The following is a 21,380-nucleotide window of genomic DNA, read 5'->3' on the forward strand; positions in this document are numbered from 1 at the left end:
TTAAACTTTGTTATTAGCTTAGGACTGATTAACTGTCCCTGTATAATAAGGAAATCAGCAGTATGAAAGCAATTTAGAATATTGTTGCTTTAACTGTCGTTGATCCGTAGATAAATAAACTTTAAGACCCTCAAGTTTACTGATTCGAGTCTGTAATAACTCAAAGGAGGAAAGGTAGACTCTTTAAAATTGAAATATAGAATCTCAAAGAAACCAAGGCAGTGCCTAGAAACTAGTACTTGTGAAATACTAAAAGCTAGTTAAACATTTCATCAACCAGTGTTATAAAACTATTTTGAGATATTTTTCATTAAAATAAAAGCAATTGATATAATGAATTGATGATATGATGATGATGAATTGAGCTGTTCATGTCTGCCTGTGAGATCAGTCTAAACTCTTATTTGATGGCAGATTTGAACAGTTTTGTCATTTTGCTAAAGTCCAGGCAAGTTGTTTGCTTATTGCTACAACTGCTGGAATAAGGAATAAGGTTAGTGCTATCAAAGAGCTGATTAATGTTAATTCATGCTAAACTCTCAGTGATACTCGTAACAGGATTAAAGAGTTCTACAGTTGGTTTCTTGTGCTATTTATTTCTTTGCTCTCTTTTTGAGTTGTCTGTAAAAATGGGGTTACTGCACATTGGTAAAAGGTTCCTGCTGCAAATTGTGAATGTCTTGGCAGCTGGGTGGTAGTCATTACTGTGTGGAAAGAGGACAAGTTGGCAGCAGGGGTACCCAGTGATCCCTTGATACTGAGTTAGCAAACAGCAGCTGAAAGCTCAGTACTGTCAGTCTGGTGGTTATCATTCACGGTGTTGAGAACTGTTTTGGAATTCCAACACTTTTAAGATTGTAAGATCATCAGGGTGACCTTGTGAAAATCGTATGGACTTCTGATACCAGTTCAGTTTGTGGAACAGTAGTGGCAACAGAAGTGCAGTACTCTAAAATGGATACAACAAACCGCTTAAGATACTTGGGGTTTTTTAAGCTTTAAAGTGAAGATTTTGGTTCAGAAGGCAGTATGTTGATTAGGAGATGGAGAAAATGTATTTTTAGACCTTTTTGAATACAGGACTCTGCTGGGGATGAGAGGTTCTGTGGCTGCTTCTTTCCCTCTGTGCTTTTGCTTCTCTCTGGCTATGGGTTCTCTGTGCCAGATGATGCTGCCTGACAGATCATGGGACTGGTGTTCAGGCCACAGAATAGAGCACCAGTGCTACTTACTGAATACAGCAGCTGCAGGTGATGGAATGCAGTGAATGTGTCTTTTCATGGAACACGTAACGTTATTTTGTAAGAACCATGTTTGAGTTCCTCTTTCATATTCCAAAGGTGGTGAGTAGGCCTGGTTTTATAACGAATGTGAAATTTTTGTTACTGAACTAAAAGTAACTTCAGACTGAGTGTGCCCTAAATGTAGTTAAGCCTCTTGAACACACTTTTTAGAAGTGTAAAACCAAAGCCTTCAGGCTTGAATCTGTCTGTAGCATTACCATGTGGAGGTAATAGTTTTGCATAATGTTGTGCTTATGTAATAACAGTTACACTCAATAAATGTTTTGCAGCAAAAGTCTGACTAGCTTTTCTGTCCTAGATTTAAAAAATCAAATCCAAATGTGGAAGTCATATTTCATAATAAGCTTCAGAGAGGAGGAGGATGAAATAGATTCATAACATTTACACAGGAAATATGATTTTCCTTCTCCATTACATATAAATATGCTAAGTTAACTACTGTTTGTACAATTGAGTATGACTTTTTTTTCCCCCTGTACTGCAGTACTGTTGAGTACTGCAGACAGATTAGCTTAGTGAAGAGAAAACATTACTTCCCAACATTAATTTCAGGTTTGGAAAATAAGAGTTCTTATATTTTAGCCTATTACTTGAAAACGTCTATTCAGACTGCTTTTGAACTTGGATATCAGAGCTTTGCAGTAGAAGATATGGTGGTATTTGTATACCAAAAGACAGGCTCTGGAATCACATTAGGCAGCAGCTAACCAATTTCAGAAGATTTAAAAAGAGAAAACTAAGTGGATTATAATTTTAAAATGTCATTATTTGGATTTTGAAAGTAATGCAGATGAGCTTGTTAGGCCTGTGGCTTTGAGATAAAAGCCTCTCATTGTCAAAAACTCTTTTGCCAGATTAATATTATCCTTTAAAAAATAAAAAAAGAAACCCAGTGGCCGATCATCTACTTGGCCCAGGATGTATCATTTCATTGGTGTTCTTTTGAGATGATGCAAAGGCTTGTATCCTCAAAATGTGAAAGGTGGGAGTTCTCTGAGGATATTCTGCTATGTTAAACTTACTTGTAATGGCCTGAGGCAAGATTTCCTTTCTGATATGTTCTGACTGAGTACTTCTCTACAGTGTATGGAATTGTCTAAGTAATATGGAAATATGAGTCTTCAGTATGTGACAAACCTTTTGAATATAGCTCTGAAGATGCAGGAACATTAGTAACTTTTCCTGGAGAGAGCAGCTAGCTAGAATAAAGACTTGCATCCTTGGGTTTAGATTTTCGTATCTGCTGTTTAATTGGCAGCATCTTTACCATCTATAATAGATTCTCTGCAGCCTTTTCAGTGACGAAGGTAGCATTGCAGCGTATGTGCATATGTGTGTCTAAACATAACAATAAATAAAGTTTAAGTTCTGGTTTACCTCTTAAATATTTTGCCAACATATTTATTTTTTAAGTTAAGTCTACTGGATCAAGCATGGTGGAGACAGCTGAAAAATAATTATTTTATGGCTGAAAATACTAATTTTTAACTCTTGAGCCAGAGGGAGTCCAGAAATACATGATCATATACTATACCTTTATTTATTATTGCAGTAGATTGAAACATAGCCTCCAGCAATGTTTGTGTTTCTAAGTAATATTTTCTTTTAGCACTTAACTGGTAGAAATTTTGAGAGAAGCGTAATTTATAGTGGACATATTAGAATATAGTATTGTATGGTCTGTAGGCTGAGTAACATTTTCTATTGACATATCTTTTGCTGGATAAAATTGCATACTATTGTAAAGGGCAAATAACACTTCAGTGATATCAATAGGACAAATACTTAAAAAGTATTAGTGACTGAAAAAAGATGTTGCTTTTTCATTTTCAGTTTGCATTGGAGAGGAGTATTTTTGATTTCATGCACGAATAAAGTCAAATAAGACATGATAGTACACAAACTTGCAGAGCTTCTGTTAAATTTCAGAGGAAGCTAAAGATTAACGAAATGTCACAATGAAGTGATAAACAGGCTCTTAAGCATAAAAAGGGAAAAAGAAAAAAGAACCTCTGTAGAAAATGCGAGGTTTAGATGACAAGTGAAGTAGGATTTATACAATTCCTGCAAGCATTGTTAAATCAAGGCCATCAGAAGAGGCAAATAGAATGGGTTTTGTTTTTTGGGGTATATGAATAGTTCTTTTTCCTGGTGAAACAGGTAGGAAGCTGCTTTGCTGGAATCTGAGGAGATTGATTTTTGGAGAGATTGAAATTTCTCAGCAGATTTCAGAAGGTAGTGTTCTGTAGTGAGAATTTGTCTTCTGGATTTATTTATTTCATATAAAACTTTTACTATAAAAATTGATGTATGGTCACCGTTTGGCTTGCATCTTTCCTTGGGTAATAGTGGTTGCCTTTTTATTTGCAGTCATGAGAGAACTGTTAAGGAAAATTAGATTGTTTATTGTACGTCTTCCAAACAGTGATGTTCTGTATCTTCCTAAAGAGAGTGAGCTTTAAAAACATATCCAAAAGTGCATAAAAACCTGTTGCTCACAATATTACATGAGACTTTTTCTGTCTCATGCAGTGCAAGAGGACATGAACAAGGACAGGCAAGCAAAGAATAGCAATGTAATATTGGTGTATGTTATGATTATTATTTTACTTGGAGAAACCATACTTCTGCTGCAGACAGTCCCTTGGTACGTTGTATGGTTGTAAATCCACCTTTCAGTGAACAGATGAATTCATTGGTACCTTCTGCAGACAAGAAAGAATGGGCCAGGCCTGGCCTCCATTGGTTTCCTGAGGATTTAATATTTTGTCTTTGGAGGTTAGATAGTAGAATTTATGGTTACATACTTTGAATACCTTCAGTATCAGCTTCCTCAGCTTTTTTGCTTTGACTGAATAGAACTTTATCTTGTTGCTGTAGGACATGATTATAGATGGATTTTTTTCCCATGAGTAAATTGATAAATATATTTGGTTTAATTTTCCAAAATTCTCGAGTTGTCTCTAGCTTAAACTAATAAAATCTTTTGTATAGCTGTCTCTTCCGCCTGAAATACATATTTTAGAAGTGGCAGGGATGGAGGATTGCTTCATTCTTGCCGTTTTAGTGGTATTTCCTGAGAAAGGGAAAGATAACCATATGTATTTAAACACTAAGTGTGTCTGCTGTTAAATTATCCATTACAAGATTGGCCATGAGAATTAAATCACAGTTTACCTGATTACCTGCAGGTTGAATTCTCTCGTGAGGGTTTTTTTGCTCCAGTCATATAAAACATACAGTAGAGATTTCTAATCAGTATTAGGCAGTCCCCTGCAGCTTAGTTGCAGAAAAGACTGAGTGTAGCAGGATATTCAAGGCAAGGGATGGGGAGACAGTGGTATTATTGGGGATGTTTATGCCTACTTCATGGAGCTTGAAATGAAAGGGAAAACAGTTTGCATAATGGATGATAGCATATTTGCCAGGTTATTTCAAAGAATCAGTTGTGCTTCTTTGCCAGTAAATGATGGGTTCTTTTGAATTTATTTGTGGATGAAAGTAAGATGGATTATGCTTGTTTTGTAATTTTAAGAAACCAAAGGTTGATAGTAACTAAACGAACCAAGTATTAAGTTTCAAGGAAGATAATGGTAGTGACATGTGCAAATGTCTCAAAAATTATAGGAAAAGCTCTACGAAGCAAGTGACAGAGAAAAATGATAGAGAATTTATTCAGTGAGGAGGGAAAACAATGATAGAAAATGAGAAATTATGAAAAGGATCGGTTTTGTCTAAAATACCTGATTTCATAGGTGTTTGGGACTATGACAGGGACTAGTGTGAAATGAGGGAGAAAGAGCTTGAAGGAAGCAGAGCATGGAAATAAGAAGCATGGAAGTGACCCATTTAAAAAAGAAAAGGTTAAAAAAAAAATATTTGAAACTCTGAATCTCAACTCATCTTCCAGTTCTCTTGCCTGCATCATTCTGCCTCCAGAGACCTTGCTTGGGATGGAGGACTATTCCCTGAAGTTTCCCCTGACCTTAGTATCTGCCATCACTAGGTTGTGCAGTGGTTGTGTATGTACTTATAGATCTGAAGAGTGTAGGAGGTATTGGACTAGATGAATGATACTGCCTGTTGTAGCAGAAATGGGTGTTTGAACAAGCACAGAGCAACAGCGAAGCCTTAGTGTGTCATACTGAGTTGATGCAATATCCCTTTGAGAGGTGTTATGATGCAATATTGGACAGAGAGAAAGAATCAGAGGTGTGAATGTTTTTTTTCCAAAGCTATTCAGTTGTCTAGGTAAGGTGTTACCTTTTTAAGAAAATAATTTAAAAGAATTGAAGAGTGAAATTAATTTCTGGCTCTAGAAAAAAGGGCAAGAAAGCATGTTCAGCTTCAGTGTTCCAGAAGGGAAGTAATCAAACCAAAACTAAAAAGCATTTGTGAAAAGAACCTTATATCTTTTGCATTCAGATAAAATGTTAGGTTTTCTGAAGTCATCATAAGAATGATTGTGCAGGGACTGGAAAGAAATTTTACGTGAAAATCTATCCAGCAGCTGCCCAACAGTGACACAGTGTCAGAACAAGCACTGGCTCACACCATATCTCCTGTCAGCCTCTGTCTCCTTGTGAACACTTCACTAATCCTTTGGATCCTGATGGAATTTAGCAGCTTAGGGAGCAGAGAGTTTGTATAATATACAATATATATAAATTGATTGTTACTTGGCTTCATGTTAATTCAGCAAGGTGCAGAACTTTTCATCTTATATGGAATAGGTGATACTGAATACTGTATAAAACATGGCTCAAATTCTTCACATAATTACTTTGGGCATCATTTCTACCAAGGGAAGCACCTCCTGCAGTGACAGCAACTGTCTTGTAATGTCTACTGCTATGCAGAGAGAGTACCTGAGTCTGGGAAGGCTTGTGCTGAGGCTAGGAAGGGACACTCTTGCTTGTACTGAGTGATGCAGGAAAGGCTACATTAGCATCCTCATCTGTTCACTCTGGAGGCAGATCTAGTGTTGATAATAATTCAAAGATAAGCAGGGATAAATTAGTATCTTTAAATATAATTTCAAGATCTAAATATGTTAATGTGTCTCACTAGTGATATTATCCTATATTTTTTTAGTGTGTCTATTCCTTAAATTCAGAATAAATGAAGGTTGTAATGTTAAAGTGAGGTTGGTGATATGAGAACACACATTTAGATGAGTAAGTTTTATTCTTATCTACTCATTAGTGTGCAGGAAATGATATTGTGTTTAATGACTAAACTTGGTTTAATGGTTAGTTAAAAAATGAGAGTTAGTACGCTTAAGAAAATTGTCCAATAATGGTTTAAAATTGTTTTGTAATTTTCTTTTAATAAAGTCTTTTTTTTCTTGGAGAAATGCAACAAATTGACTGCATTGAAATGCTAATAAAAAATTGCAGTATAGCTATAAATTAAAAAAAAAATTGAATGCTTGCTTTGGAGTCAAAACACATTAAACATAGTATGTGTCACTGGTTCTTTATTTTCATTTATGAACTAAGTTTCGGATAGACAGTTGTATGATAATATTGTCAACCTGTAAAAAGAAGTTTGTTAAATGTGAAAAGATTAAAAAGGCAGATATCCTGTTTGGAGTCTGTTATATGCCACTCAACCAGGATAAAGAGGCAGATGAAATATTCTATAAGCAACTAGGAGAAATCTCATGGTCGCTGGCCCTTGTTCTCATGGGGGATTTCAACTTATCAGATGTCTTTTGGAAATACCATATAGCAGACAAGAAATTGTCTAGGAGGTTCCTGGAGTGCGTGGAAGAGAACTTTCTGGCGCAGCTGGTGAGTGAGCCAACCAGGGGAGGTACCTGCTGGACCTGCTGTTTGTGAACTGAAAAGGACTGGTGATGTGACGGTTGGAGGCCATGGTGATCAGGACAGGGGGATCGAGTCCACCCTCAGCAAGTTCACAGATGACACTGAGCTGGGTGGGAGTGTTGATCTGCTGGAGGGTAGGAAGGCTTTGCAGAGGGATCTGGACAGGCTGGATCGATGGGCTGAGGCCAGCTGTACGAGGTTCAACAAGGCCAAGTGCCAGGTCGTGCATTTGGATCACAACAATCCCAGGCAGTGCTACAGGCTGGGGGAAGGGTCCTGGAAGCTACCCAGTGGAAAAGAACCTGAGGGTGCTGGTCAACAGTGGGTGAACATGAGCCAGCAGTGTGCCCAGGTGGCCAAGAAGGCCAGTGGCATCCTGGCCTGTATCAGCAATAGTGTGGCCAGCAGGACCAGGGCAGTGATCGTCCCCCCTGTACTTGGCACTGGTGAGGCCACACCTCAAATCCTGTGTTGAGTTTTAGGCCCGACATAACAAGAAAGACACTGAGGTGCTGGAGCATGTCCAGAGAAGGTCAATGGAGCTGGGGAAGGGCATGGAGCACAAGTCTTATGAAAACCATCTGAGGTAGCTGGGACTGGTTAGCCTGGAAAAAGAGAAACTCAAGGGAGACCTTCTGACTCTCTACAACTACCTGAAAGGAGGTTGTAGGCAGGTGGGGGTCAGCCTCTGCTCTCAGGTAATAAGGGTCAGGACAAGGGGAAGCAGTCTCAAGTTGATCCAGGGGAGTTTTGGATTGGATATTAGGACAGATTTCTTCACAGGAAGGGTTGTCAAGCACTGAAACAGGTTTCCCATGGAAGTGGTGGAGTCACCATCCGTGGAGATATTGAAAAGACGTGCAAATGTGGCACTTGGGGACATGGTTTAGTGGTGGACTTGGAGCAGTGGGTAAATGCTTGGACTGGTAAAAAGTCTATCCCTATCTTTCTTATAGACTCCCTATAAGTATTGAAGGGCTGCAATAAGGTCACCCTGGAACCTTGTGTGCTCCACGCTGAACAGCCCTAGCTCTCTCAACCTGTCTTTGTAGGAGAGGTACTCCATCCATCTGATCATTTTTGTGACCCTCTTCTGAACCTGTTCCAACAGGTCCATTATAATGAACATTCTTATAGTCTTTGAGTTTAGCTCCCTCTGACTGTGAAACCACAGGAAATTTTTCCCCCTATTAGTCACTCATGGATTACTTTTGTAAGTTCAGAGAGGCAGGCAGTCTCAAGGATCCCTTTCTGGCCAGCAGTCATGGTGGAAAAACGTGAGATTTTTTCCATGATCAGCATGTGTATCTGAGTTCACAGTCCTTCTTCTGCTAAGAGTGTATGAAATGAATGCCGGAGACTCTGGAAATCAAACCTGTGGGCCAGTGAACTTACTAAGAGACTCCTGATATCTGCTGGGTGAGCAGTTGCCATTACAGCTCTGCAGAGATAATGTAGCTTGGAATAAGATCTTAAAGTAGCAATTCATGCTCGTTAAGGTTCCCAGAAGCTGTAAAACATGGCAGAACTTATGCGGAAAATATATTCCATTTATAATAACCAGAGAATTAACAGATACACGCTGAATGAGTTTCTGTTACTGGTTCAGACTCAAATGCTGTCTGTTAGTAGGAAGTCAAGAATGGGAGAACTCCAATGTAGGAAAAAATTGCCATTAATTTTCATCCTTCAAAGCTCTTAATAGAGCGATGTATTAAAACCATCTAATTGCAACTGAGGACAAAAGAATCTGAGGTGTACTCTGCTCTAACTGGCAGTTGTTGATGTTAAATATCAAAAGATGGCTTGATAAGCACTACACAGGCACAGAGGCTTAATTAATTCAGAGAAATCAGAAAGTTTTGTCTGTGTCACACTGAAGTAATACTTGTAGCCACATATTTCCTTTTGTATTTTTCCTGCTGCTCATCAGTCATTTAAAAACTGATTTAATTTTTGAAACTCTTCTTGGTTTAAATTTTGCATTCCCCACCATCAAGTTACAGTCCAAGCTCAGATTTTTTTTCTGGAGGAAAAACATCAGCAGTGGAGGCTCCAAATTATGTAAAGAAGTTAAGATGTATAATGTATTTTGATTGAATAGGAATGAAAATTGCCTCTAAATATGCACTTTTTAAGGGACCTCTTTGTTCCCAAGTGTAAAATTACTTCTTTGGGATTTCTAATGTAGGAGAAATAGAATAATATGGGATAGATTGGCAGAGGTGATACTCAGTGATAAGTCAGGAAGTGAATGTCAGTGGGTGACTAGGAGGAAAGGAATGATTACCCTATAAAAAATAATATGCTAGTAATCCAAAATATAAATTTATTTGCTAATTAGTGGACGAAATATCCTTTTTTTCATAACTCACATTGCTTAAATTGAATAGTAGATATTGAGTCATTTAAAAGGCAATTTTGTGTGACAAACAGGAACTTTTAAAGAGCAAACCTGTTGCACTGAGACTGTTTTGTCTGTATTAGATTAACATAAGTGCTAACTAGAGATGACAGGCTTGTTTAATTAACAGTGCCATGCTGTTAATCAAATATAACCAGCATGTCTACCAAAAGACAGACTGAACTGGGGACTTTATTCCACTGACTGTATTGATGAGATCTTCATTACCTAACTTCATTATGGAAGCTTAGATGTTTTATTAAATGTAACTATATTAGGTGTTTTAATCTTGAACTATGTCCCATATTGAGTATCTGAGTGTACAGTTCTCTGAAAGAGATAGGGAAGGTATGATTATCTAGGAACACGCATGTACCTTCAGCTTGTGTTTTAATGATGTAATAGGATCTGCTAATGCTGATGAAATTCAAGCTGGAAAGAATAGCATGTGAACCTGTTACTTGGTTTTACTGCCTTGCCGAGAAATTTTATCTGGGTGCCTAAAAACTTAAGTTGGAACTTACTAAGTGTATTTTCCTGAATGTTATATAGTACCTGTAAAAGGCAGTCTCTCCAGCAAACTTCATGCAGTAATGGTTGCAACATCTCTGTCTTCACTTTGAAGTGATGGCAAGCCCAGCAAGGTAGATTGACTATAGTTCTGGCACAAGGCACGTACACTATGTCTAGAGAAAGCAGTGCTTAGTATGCCTGGCCCGCCCTATTTCTTGTCAGAAAACTGAAAAAGAGTGTGAGACTGTATTCTGGTTGTCATGGACTCAAGCCTCCCTGCTGGGAGAGCTGAGGCTGAGCTTGGGTGTCAGTAGGTTTGTCTGTGATGGGATACTGACAATGCAGGCATACCTAACAGAAGTAGGAGAAATATCCTTGGATTCTGAACAACTCTGTTACAAAAAAATTCATGTTACTCATATTGCCTACGTGTTTGCATCTGGACAACATAAGTTTCTCTTGACAGTTTTTCTAACCTATAAATATTACTTTATATTCCCATACTGGTGCCGTTTTTCAGTCAAGATAAGTGCTTTTCAGTAACTGAATGTTTCTGTTGGGTACCTACAACACTGTGACTGTTCAGACTGTAAAACATTATTGTAGAATAATCTTATTTATTTATAAAACCAGCAAAATTTTGGAAATTGGCTTTGAAATAGGGGAGAAAAGTAGTTTTAGGACATAAAATGTAATTGATTCTCCCTCTATTTCCAGGTACTGCCATTGGAAAACAGAATGAAGGACACAACACGTTTCCCACAGGCATTGAACATTGGGATGGGAATAGTCATGACCTTGTATATCTCACTAGCCACTCTGGGATATCTGCGGTTTGGGGATGAAGTCAAAGGCAGCATAACTTTAAACCTGCCACAAGATAAATGGTAAGTGTGTATGTGACTTAAAAGCAGTAATCTAGAAGGCATGAATTTTGCAAAGATTATTATTCTGTGCCTCAGTGCTGTCAGGCTTATAATTGATAGATGCTCAGACTTATAATGTATGTACTGTGTCTGTGCCTTCTGCATTAGAGCTATGGTCCTAGCCAGCAATTTCTTGCATATTAAAAGGATTTGAATATGGAGACAGATCAATGATCTTTATTATAAATTATTCCATCTCTAGCAGAAACTAGGTCTGGACTGTTCAAGGGGAGAATATGCAGTTTGCAACCAGCTATAACACAGTTCTGAAAACAGCTACTTTTACCTTGGATATCCTGGTAATATCGTACCCTTTTTTAGTGTAATCACTGAGTTTAGCAGGTAAACAACTAGGATGTAAGACACCAAAGCTGAATGGATTTGTAGTTCAGGTGCAAATTCATGGATAACATATAATAATGGCTTCCTATCAGGAACGTGAAGCTTATGCTTGCCAGTGTCTCAAGGATATTATACTTTTTCTTTAGCTTTGTTTTTTATGCTGTGAGCGCTCCACATGTCACATGCTAAAGAAGCACTGAAGACAATTTCAGCTGGTGCACTGTTAGTTCTGTATCTGTCTATGGATGGATATATATACTGTAACTATTCATTTAAAGATAACTCTAAATTTTTTTAGTACTTTTATGTCTGATGGGCCTAAAATTAGGCATATCAGCAGTGCACAAGTATTAAAACTGAAAAGTATTTTAATGTTTTCATTCTAATCAAATAATGTGTTACAGGTTATGTGCTTGCATCTACTTGTTCAGTGTCTGTTGTGGCAGCTTATTGAAGTAGTGAAATCTCAAATTATGTGGGGAAAAAAACCCTGCTTTAATGAATCGAGTGCTGACTCAATTTTTACTCTTTGAAAAAGAGGAGAACATGTGTAAAGAAAGTTCTTAATTTTTAGGTGTTACTTTTTCACTTTTTCTTCCTTTTCATTCCTTGGAGTCAGTATGAGCCATGCATTTTTAATATTTTTGTTTAATTACCTGTCTGATTCCAGTGTTTAATACATGGAAGTATAATAAAATGGGTCTTGAAGGATGAATTTTTTTTGATTGCTAGAATTTTCATCTGTTGCTTGTTTACTTGTTTTGTTTTTATACTACTGTTGTAAAAACTGAGATTTGTCCCTCAATTTTTTTTCCATTTTATGGAAAGTTTTTTTGGTTTGTTTTTTTGAGCTTTGGGGCGTTTTGTTTTCCTGTTTTGCCTGTGGTTCTGGTTTTTGGAGATATTGCTCACAATATATATTTGTATTCTTTCGTTGTACATAGATACATGAGAAGTTTAGCAAGACCAAGTGCAAGGCAGGGCAATCACAAGCATAAATACAAGCTGGTCAGAGAATGGATTGAGACTAGCCCTGGGGAGAAAGTCTAGAGGGTGTTTATGGAGAAAAAGCTTAACATGACCTGGCAAGGTGTGCTCACAGCCCAGAAAGCCAACTGTGTCCTGGGCTGCCCCGAAAGCAGTGTGGCTTGCAGGTTGAGGGAGGTGGTCCTCTCCCTCTACGCTGCTCTTGTGAGACCCCACCAGGAGTGCTGCATCCAGCTCTGGGGTCCTCAGCACAATAAAGATACTGACCTGTTGGAACAAGGCCAGAGGAGAACCTAAAATAATCATAGGGCTGGAGCACCTCTCCTAGGACATGCTGAGGAAACTGGGGCTGTTCAGTCTGGAGAAGGCACTAGGGAGACCTTAGACCACCTTCTGGTACCTAAAGGGGGCTTACAAGAGCGCTGGAGAGGGACATTTTGCAAGGGCATATAGTGATAAGACAAGAGGAAATGGCTTTAAATTAAAGGAGGGCAGGTTTAGATTAGATATTAGGAAGAAATTATTTGCTATAAGGGTGGTGAGATACTGGAAGAGGTTGCCCAGAGAAGCTGTGGATTCCCCATCCCTGGAGGTGTTGACAACCAGGCTGGATGGGACTCTGAGTAACATGATCTAGTGGAAGGTGACCCTACCCATGGCAGGGGGTTGGAAGTAGATGATCTTTGAGATTCCTTCCAATCCAAACCATTCTCTGATTCTGTGACATTAGAAAAATCTGGGAATATTCAAATGTTTAATGCATCCATTCTGTCTGTGTGATGCATCTGAAAGGGAAAATACTTCTATTTTGAATATTACATGGCAGTGCTTGTTGTTTGTAAGGTTAGTGAAAAGTTTGTTTTAAATGGTAGCTCTGGGTTTATTTGTGCCTTAAGAGAAGTGCTCTTAAAAAACAAGGAGTGAGAGGAATGTGGAATAAGGTAAGATTGCTACTCACTGTCACTTTTTATTGCGCTCGTGCAAGCAACACAATGAACTTTATTCTGCATCCCTGCTGTCTAGCAGAGCTATTCACATATCAGTTTTCAAGTAGCTCTTGGCTACAGTGCAGATGTGATGATGATGTTTATCCTGATAGCTTTGCAGGACTAATGCATAGAAAGAGATAATAAAAGAGATGGAAACTGGTGCTCTAAAGGGTAGAAAATTGGCATTCTAAGTGTAATAACCTCAAAGCTACTCAGGGCACATACCTACAGTTAACAAAGTCATCTGTTTTTGTCTTACCCTGGGTAGTACCCCAGAGCAGCAAACAAAATTTGGAGAAGCAGCTCATGGGTGCACCCAGGGGTTGTGATGTACAATGCTGTTGCTGTGCTATACTCTGGGTCTACCTGATACAGTATTGAGGGGTAAGAGGTTGCAATCACTGTGCTAACAAAACAGATTTCCAGTGAACAGTATTTTGGTATTTGGTTCTCACATAAAAAGCCAGTAAGTTGCCAGTTTGTACTAGAGAAATGCAAGGAGCAGCGGAGGATTTTGTAAGATGGTCATGCAAAAGAACCTGGAATGTACCTTAGCAGTGAGACTTGGCTTATGTGTTTCATTCCAGCTGGACAACTCCTGCTTACAAATAAACCTTTCCTGGTAAAGAAAGTTAAATTAGAATTCTACTGCTTTCTGAGTTTTATTTGATGTCCTTGCAGATGAATTGACTTGAAGGCATGCACAGGCCCTAGACTGGTTAAGTGCTTAAGTTTAATTTAAATAGAAGACTGCTCATGTTCTTAAAATCATCCTGCTAGATTAGTGCTTTTGGAGGAACCACTTAGTGCAGTTCTAGTTTAGATGCTGTTTGATGGTACAAATTATCACTCAGCACAATATATTACTTAGAATATGTTGAAAATGGACTTAAAGAGTAGTTTTCAGCTTGTTTTTGCTGATCTTTTACAACTCTTTTCTGGAATCAAAGAATTCTGGTTTATTTCATAAGTAGCATTTCTCTTTTTACATACAGTTAGCTGCTTGGAATCTTAGTAATTATTGTCATGTGACCGTCAGTTTGAACTAAGTCCTGCAGTATTTGCAAATGTAGATTATGGAAAATTGTGCTTTAGTACTTGGTAGTGTCCTTGGTTTGGGTCTCATAAAATCACAGAATGGTTTGGGTTGGAGAGGACCTTTAAAGATCATGTGTTCCAACTGCCCTGCTGTGAGCAGAGACATCTTTCACAAGACCAGATTGCTCCAAACTCTGTCCAACCTGGCCTTGAATGCTTCCAGGGACGGGGCATCCACAGCTTCTCTGGGCAACCTGTGCCAGTGGCTCACCACCCTCATTGCAAAAATTTTCTTCTTTGCCCTTGCTTAGTTTCTCATCTTCTTGAGGCTGAATATGAAGGTTCTTTTCACCACTTGTTCTTTGTTAAGACATCAGTGAGTCTTTGTGCAACAGTTCCCTGACAGTGAATCCCAAAGGTTAACTACTATACAAACACTATAGTATATTGAAGTTCAAGGAGGCTTTACATGGTACTAGTTAAAATGAAAACTTAGTGTAATTAATTCCCTATTTGGTCTAACTGTATTGTTATGCAAGTTTTGTTACAGTACTTGCCAATGTTTCTACCCTTAAAAGAGGTACAATGAAATGTCAGATGTAGAATTGAAAAGAGGTTTAGCACATACGAATGATTTACATTTTTATTAAAAGGTAGCCTAAGGAGCTGTCTTTATCTGATTGGAGTACAATATTAAATTACTAGTAAAATCACCTCAATAATATAAAAATTGTTTTCTAATTTGGAAGGTTTTAATCCTTGTAGATCTATAGAAAATTAGTTAGTGTAAGGGAGACACTCACTTTGAACAACTATGTATTTAAAATTTTGAATCCTATTTTTGAGTATCTTTTAAAAATTGTTTTTGTAAAGGTTTGGGATGGTCTGAAGCCTGAGGATTAGAGGTGAATTGTGGGTAGCGGGTCAGTTTTTCTATTTTTAATCAGCTAAAATCCATCTAAGCTTCTGGAATAAGGGCAGTCATGCAGAGTTGATACAAAAGTGACTCTTTTTTCCTTGAAATTTCTAAAAAGAAGTGTGTCACAAAAACTGTGGCTTCTAAACTAACTACACCATTATGTCACCACAGAAATTGATATAATAGTTTTTTTATCCATTTGAATATGCCTTTGGGGCTTCGCTAAGTTATGTACAGTGATGGTCAAACCTTTGTTACAGATATTTTAGAACCTATTAGTCAAAATGTATTTTTAGTTGAAGCATATTTTTTTTTCGCTCATATCATAGAGTCATATATATATACATACATATATATAAAATAATTACTTCTGTGTATTTGTTCATCTAAAAAAACCCCCCTTATTGCTTTGTTAGCAGTCTTTTAGTATCATAAAAAATGGAAAACTTGATGACCTAGCTTGTAGCTGTGAGATGAGAAACACCTAAGACTGAGCTGAAGGGGCTATTCAAGTTCACCAGCGGTTCACCACTCCAGTGTTCAAAACCATTACTGACTGTGTGTTCGACACATCCTTCAGAATGTTGAAGGAAGGATGATGGAGGCATCCTGTTGTGGTGGTGAAGAGCTGAGCTGTATGGATACAAATTTTGCCATGTTGTGCCATTTGGCCACAGGACAAGGGGCCAAAAGCAGTCGTGGCTGGACTTTATTTACTTGTACACATACAACCTGTGACACTCAAAGAGGAAGCACTTTGAGTGACCCCTGTCAGGCTTTGAAAGATACAGAGACGAAGATCCTGCTTGTTCTTTCCCTACCCTTGCTGCTGTTTTTTCTTTTCTTACTTATGCATGTTGCCTTTGCTTCAGTTCAATCTCTCTTTGAGGACTGAAGCAAAAAAAAAAAATGTTGTTTATGAGAAATATTCCCTTGCTCATTTGTGAACACACAATACCCAATGGCAAATGAACCAAATCCTTACCCAAAGTTTTAATAATGTCCTTAGTTGCATTCTTAGAAAGCAAATCATATGAAGAGACTCATAATTTCTATCAGTTGACTGCAAGCAGACCTATGACAAATGCTTGTAGTTTATGCTGCATGGATTTAAACTGCATCTAAATTTAAAACTGTTGGTAGTGTGAATAATTCTTTGACACTTGTTTACTCAGCCACACGTAGCAGTGATAAGGGTGTCTGCACTTCCTGTTTCTTGAAGATTTACTGTAGTTGGCTTATCTTGTGCAATTTCTTAGGCCGTTGTAGTGTAACATTTGTGTTTGCTGGGGGAAAAAATATTTTTCACTTATATATATATTTAGGCTTAGTGCCATTGGCAAGCTGATTTTTTTATGAAGAGTTTGCAACTTACGTGAATGTGTGTAAATGTTTCCAATAGGTTATATCAGTCCGTAAAAATGCTGTACTCCTTTGGGATTTTTGTGACCTATTCGATTCAATTCTATGTCCCTGCGGAGATTCTCATTCCAGTTGTCACTTCCAGAGTGAAGCAGAAGTGGAAGTTACTCAGTGAGCTTGTGGTGAGAGCACTATTAGTCTGTTCAACCTGTAAGTATGTGCAGAACATCCATAAAAAATCTTACTGTTACATTTTGTTGGGACTTGCTTATTTAAACATATGTGTTGTTGTTTATTTTTCCAGAGGCTAGCAATCCTGAAATTTTGCTTCAACAATTCACTATATTTTGACTTACATGAACAAAGGAATCTAATGCTGTATTTGTATTTTAACCACACTTTTATAGGTGTGACAAATTATTTGACAACCACATCTTTTGCCAGTAATACCCTAAAGCTGCCAACTTGAACTTTTATTTGAAAAAAAATTATTTTTTTTAAGTGCGACACACATTGCTGATACATGTCAATGTTTATCTGTTGATCTGCAGTACCTGCTTGTCATGTAGAAATCCTTTCTCTGTTTTGTTGATCTGAGGTTGAAGCCTAAAGATCTGTTGGTCTGTATCCATTAAATTGCACTGACAAACATGGATGCCTGGTCACAAGAGTTCATGAAGGGAGACTTATTTTAGGTAATAATGCTCCAAAGTAGTTTTGCATCTCTGTCCTCACTGCCTGTTACTCCTGTTGTTTCTCTTGCTTGTCCCCTAATCTTTCCATCCCTCCTATAAGCTCATTGAGATATCACAGATGCTAGTAGAAGTCAGCAGTGCTCATGGAATGGTGAGTATGGTCTCATCTAGGAATCGATACTTCTGAAGATAATAAACTGTGGAGGAAGTTAACTTTGTCTTTACAGCTCCCACCTGAAGTGCTTCAATAATATAGGATGCTTTTCTAAAGGATGTTATAAAAAAATTGCTTCTAGTACAAAGTTGACCTCTCCACTATGTGTACTGAAACAAGCTGTTATTACCTTAAAAACAATCAAAACTGCTAAACAAGTAAAAAAATACTAAACCTTGTTTTTTAGGGAAAATGTTGATTAAAGGGAAGAGTTTTGGTTTGTTGTCTCAGTTATCTTGGTGAATGCTGACCAGTAGCTCATGTGCTGGATGACAGCTAAGAATTGTTGTCCAAGAAAACTTGAAAATCTAGTGAGACCTTCTTAAGGTCAAGCCAGTTGAGAAAATCTGGCTTGTTTTTCTAGCAGTGCGATTTAATTGCTACAGTAAGCAAAGGCAAATACCATCAGTCTAATAAATTGCTGCTCTGAAAATACATCTGCTATGTGGAATTGAAAAAAAGCAACAAACAAATCCCAAAGGTTTTTTTGAGTAATGAAGTGCATATCTCCTGAAGCACCATATAATCTGTGTTCCGCTTGAAGTGATCAAGGTGTTAAGATTTTAGATTGAAGATATATGAGTAGCTCTTGTAATACCTGTGAGTCATCTATATCAGAAGGCTTCAAGGTCCAAAATGCTTTTTCATTGTCTCTCTGAGAGATCATTAGTAAGATCTCCAGTCCTCACTGCACCTTCAACTTCCATTCACTCTCTATTGCCCTTTATGTGCCCCTTATCACCTACCCTGGTAATGGTACCACAACAGATTTGAAAAGCTAAGAATCTTGTAGATCCAAACTGTTGTTTACAGCCAGAGGTTTTAAGAGTTTATCGGTGAAAGATATTTTTGTGTATGTGTGTAATGAGGAGAGCCAGTGGTGAATAGGCTTAAAGGCACATTTCCCTGTTGGACTTAGGAAAATTATAAATGACTTCATGATATTCAACCATAGGTTTTTGTGGCTTTTTTTGCCTTTTTAATTACTGAGTAGCCTGGAAAGAGAAAACTGGGGAAGTCTCCAAGAAAAGAAAGTAGAAAAACAAAGAAAATTTGCTATATATATGTAAAGATATATTTATATAAAATATACAACTATCTATATAAAGATATAACGTTAGAATCCTGCAGATTTGTTTCTTCGAAAAAAAAGTGTAATAAAATTGGACCTGTTTTATACCATTGAAACTTACCTGTGATATGAATCTCTAAAATGGACCTGCTGAAGTGCTACAGGTTACTGGGATATTTGAGGATTATTTGCTGCAAGACACAGAAAAGTAAAATTAAAAGTTTGCTCTTAAATGTTTGATATTTGCCAGGCTGTTCTGTGATATATTTTTCCTAGCTGTTGTTTCAGGATTTTTTCAAGGGGTTTGTACAAATTGTATGTATACAGTATCTATAATACCTTTTCACCAACATTTGTATAAGCTCCCATGGTTACATTCATCTTCTATTCATCATTTTTCATCAAAGCACTGGTTTTATACAAAATTGATTTAAATAGCTTCACTTTTCACTTAGCTTCACTTTGTCTAAGTGCAGAACACAGTTCCTAAAATGATTCAGAAAACATTTCTTTAATGGAAAGTAAAAATCCAAAACCTTTTAAATTGAATTTTAGAAATTAAGTGGTTTTGATATTGGTGACGGAATATGTTGTAATGTCTGGACCATTCAGAGGTCATACACTGATTAAAGGGACTCTGCTCGCTTGAAAATAATTCTCTGAGAATAGAAGCTTCAGCTGTTTGCTAGTAATGCATTAGCTTTTTAAGAGAAGACTTGAAAAATCAGTTCTTACTGATTTTTTGGGCTTTTGCATTACTCAAATTATGTAATGATTTTATTGTTACAGTATATACGAAACTTTGTTGGGAAAAAGCCTTCAGGCTTGGGACGGAGAGGAATGTACCCATCCCTTGGGAAGTTCATGTTTGAGCTGAGTGGTTGTTGCTCTGGAAGTAGGTCAGTCTTGGCTTGCTGAGCCATTCTCAAGGAGCAGTGAGATCATGTGGACTCTTTCTAGGCAGAATTGGTGGTTAAAAGTATTCAAAAGACTGCTTTTACCATATTGGAAAGGAAGTTACGAAAGGTTTAAGAACAATGTTCACAGTAGCTGTCTGAATTTTTGCATCTGTTCTTAGCATCTTCTTCCAGACTCTGACACTCTCTGTTATTCAAAGTAAAAGCAAATATTTTTTCCTGAGACAGTACTAGATTGGCAAAAGCATGCTTTTCCTTTGGTTAGCCCCTTGCCAGTACTTTTTGGGCAAGGACACAGTGAATGCAAATGATTTGGCAGACTTTGTTCCTACTGCTTTTTTCCCATTCTCCAATTTACTGTTAAAATAGCATGTTAGTATTGCATGGGTCAGATACTTTTGAATTTTAAGGAAAAGGTGGGAAACTGAGAGTTTCCATATTGTTTGATACTGAAGACTTCTTTCTATTCCATTTGCAAGAGACATACTGTATTTTGGATTTCGGATTTCACTGTATTGGGTGTAGCAAGTTAGAAGATCCCACCATACTACATAAATCTTGACACTAAGCCATTGTTTTACAAACTGAGATGAGCACCTTTGCACTGAGTGGAGGGATGCGCTAGGCTTGTGTTAAAAGTCCAGCCTAGCGCTGGAGACTGGGTTTGGTAGTTGTTTTGAAAGCATGTGGGAGGTAGACTTGTAGCTAGCCAGGCAGAAATAGGATTGAAAGTTGGACTAAGCATCACTGTACTGGGCAAAGTTAGAAATTAGGAACACATACAAATAGAAGGAATAGGACAAGAGCCACCATGGGATTTGGAAAGTGCTGAGAACAGATATGCAAGTCTAGTATTTTGTGGATGCTCATGAGCTGCCTTTGGATTGTGCTTAGAAGTTCATCACTACAGGATTGCTCCATGCAGGTGCCAAAGGATCTCCAGAAGCTGTCTGTCTTTTGGTCTCTGCCTGGTGACTTGCCAGTTTTGTCCTGTAGTGTGTCAGTTCAGCTCACTGTGTTAGTTACAGACACTCCTTTTAATACATAAGAGGACAGAAAATCTATCTGATTGTGCTCAGACAACCACATCCTTGTGGTTGCTGTAGGTTGTTACTGTTGCATATGCAGTTTTATATGAACTGTAAGTGCTTTACATTTCTTTTTCTCACAGGTTTTTGCTTAGTGTTTGTGGTATTTGAATGTCAAATAACTTCAGTACTTCGAAATATTTGTCAGGGTGGAATTTTTATAATGTTGAAAGTATTTACCCTGATTTTACATATTTAAAACACATGTCACAAAAGTACTTTAGATCTGTGTTTGCTGCATCTACACATGGGCATCAAACACATGGTTCAGCCCTTAGCCTGTTACCTCATAGGATTGTGGCTCCAGCACATTGGGATTAACTATTAAAGTGGGAAACTTTTTTAGCTTACTTCTAAAGGAACTGGACCATCCTGGATGAATTTATTAAAGATTTGTAAATATCATTGCACAGAATGATATGTTTTGAGAGGCCAGCTTGCCTGGTAACCAAGTAAGTTCTGTTTAGCACATTGCTTGAAATAAACTGCCATTGTATCATGACAGCTTTTTACTCTCCCTTGCTTATCTGGTACTGAGATCATGGTGACTCCAGGAGGGGGGAGTTTGGAGAGGTTTTGTTGAGCTTAAGCAATTAATTCTCCTGGGTTACCAGCTTCAAAATACGCTGAGCATTTGGAGATCGAGGGATCTGCCAAGCATTACTCAGTATTGATGCTAAATGGCAACAAAAATTCACTTCTGTTGAAGTGAAATGTTGCCGTAAAAATTGTGGTTAAACAGTTTAGGATGGGGCAAGACTGCAAGTGTCTAGTAGAAT

General features: G+C 37.7%; 1 protein-coding gene across 2 annotated transcripts in view; it reads left to right on the plus strand.

Moving 5' to 3' along the window:
- The window catches only part of SLC36A4 (solute carrier family 36 member 4), a 91,605-nt gene that overhangs the window by 29,047 nt on the left and 41,178 nt on the right, over nucleotides 1–21,380 (plus strand). For both annotated transcript variants that reach the window (XM_027647076.1, XM_027647146.1), the window contains exons 9-10: nucleotides 10,770–10,939; nucleotides 16,656–16,825. In XM_027647076.1, the coding sequence (XP_027502877.1) occupies nucleotides 10,770–10,939; nucleotides 16,656–16,825 (340 nt within the window). The remainder of the gene's footprint in view (nucleotides 1–10,769; nucleotides 10,940–16,655; nucleotides 16,826–21,380) is intronic.

This window comes from Corapipo altera, unplaced genomic scaffold (genome assembly GCF_003945725.1).
Source record: "Corapipo altera isolate COAL_440 unplaced genomic scaffold, ASM394572v1 0, whole genome shotgun sequence".
Lineage (NCBI taxonomy): Eukaryota > Metazoa > Chordata > Aves > Passeriformes > Pipridae > Corapipo > Corapipo altera.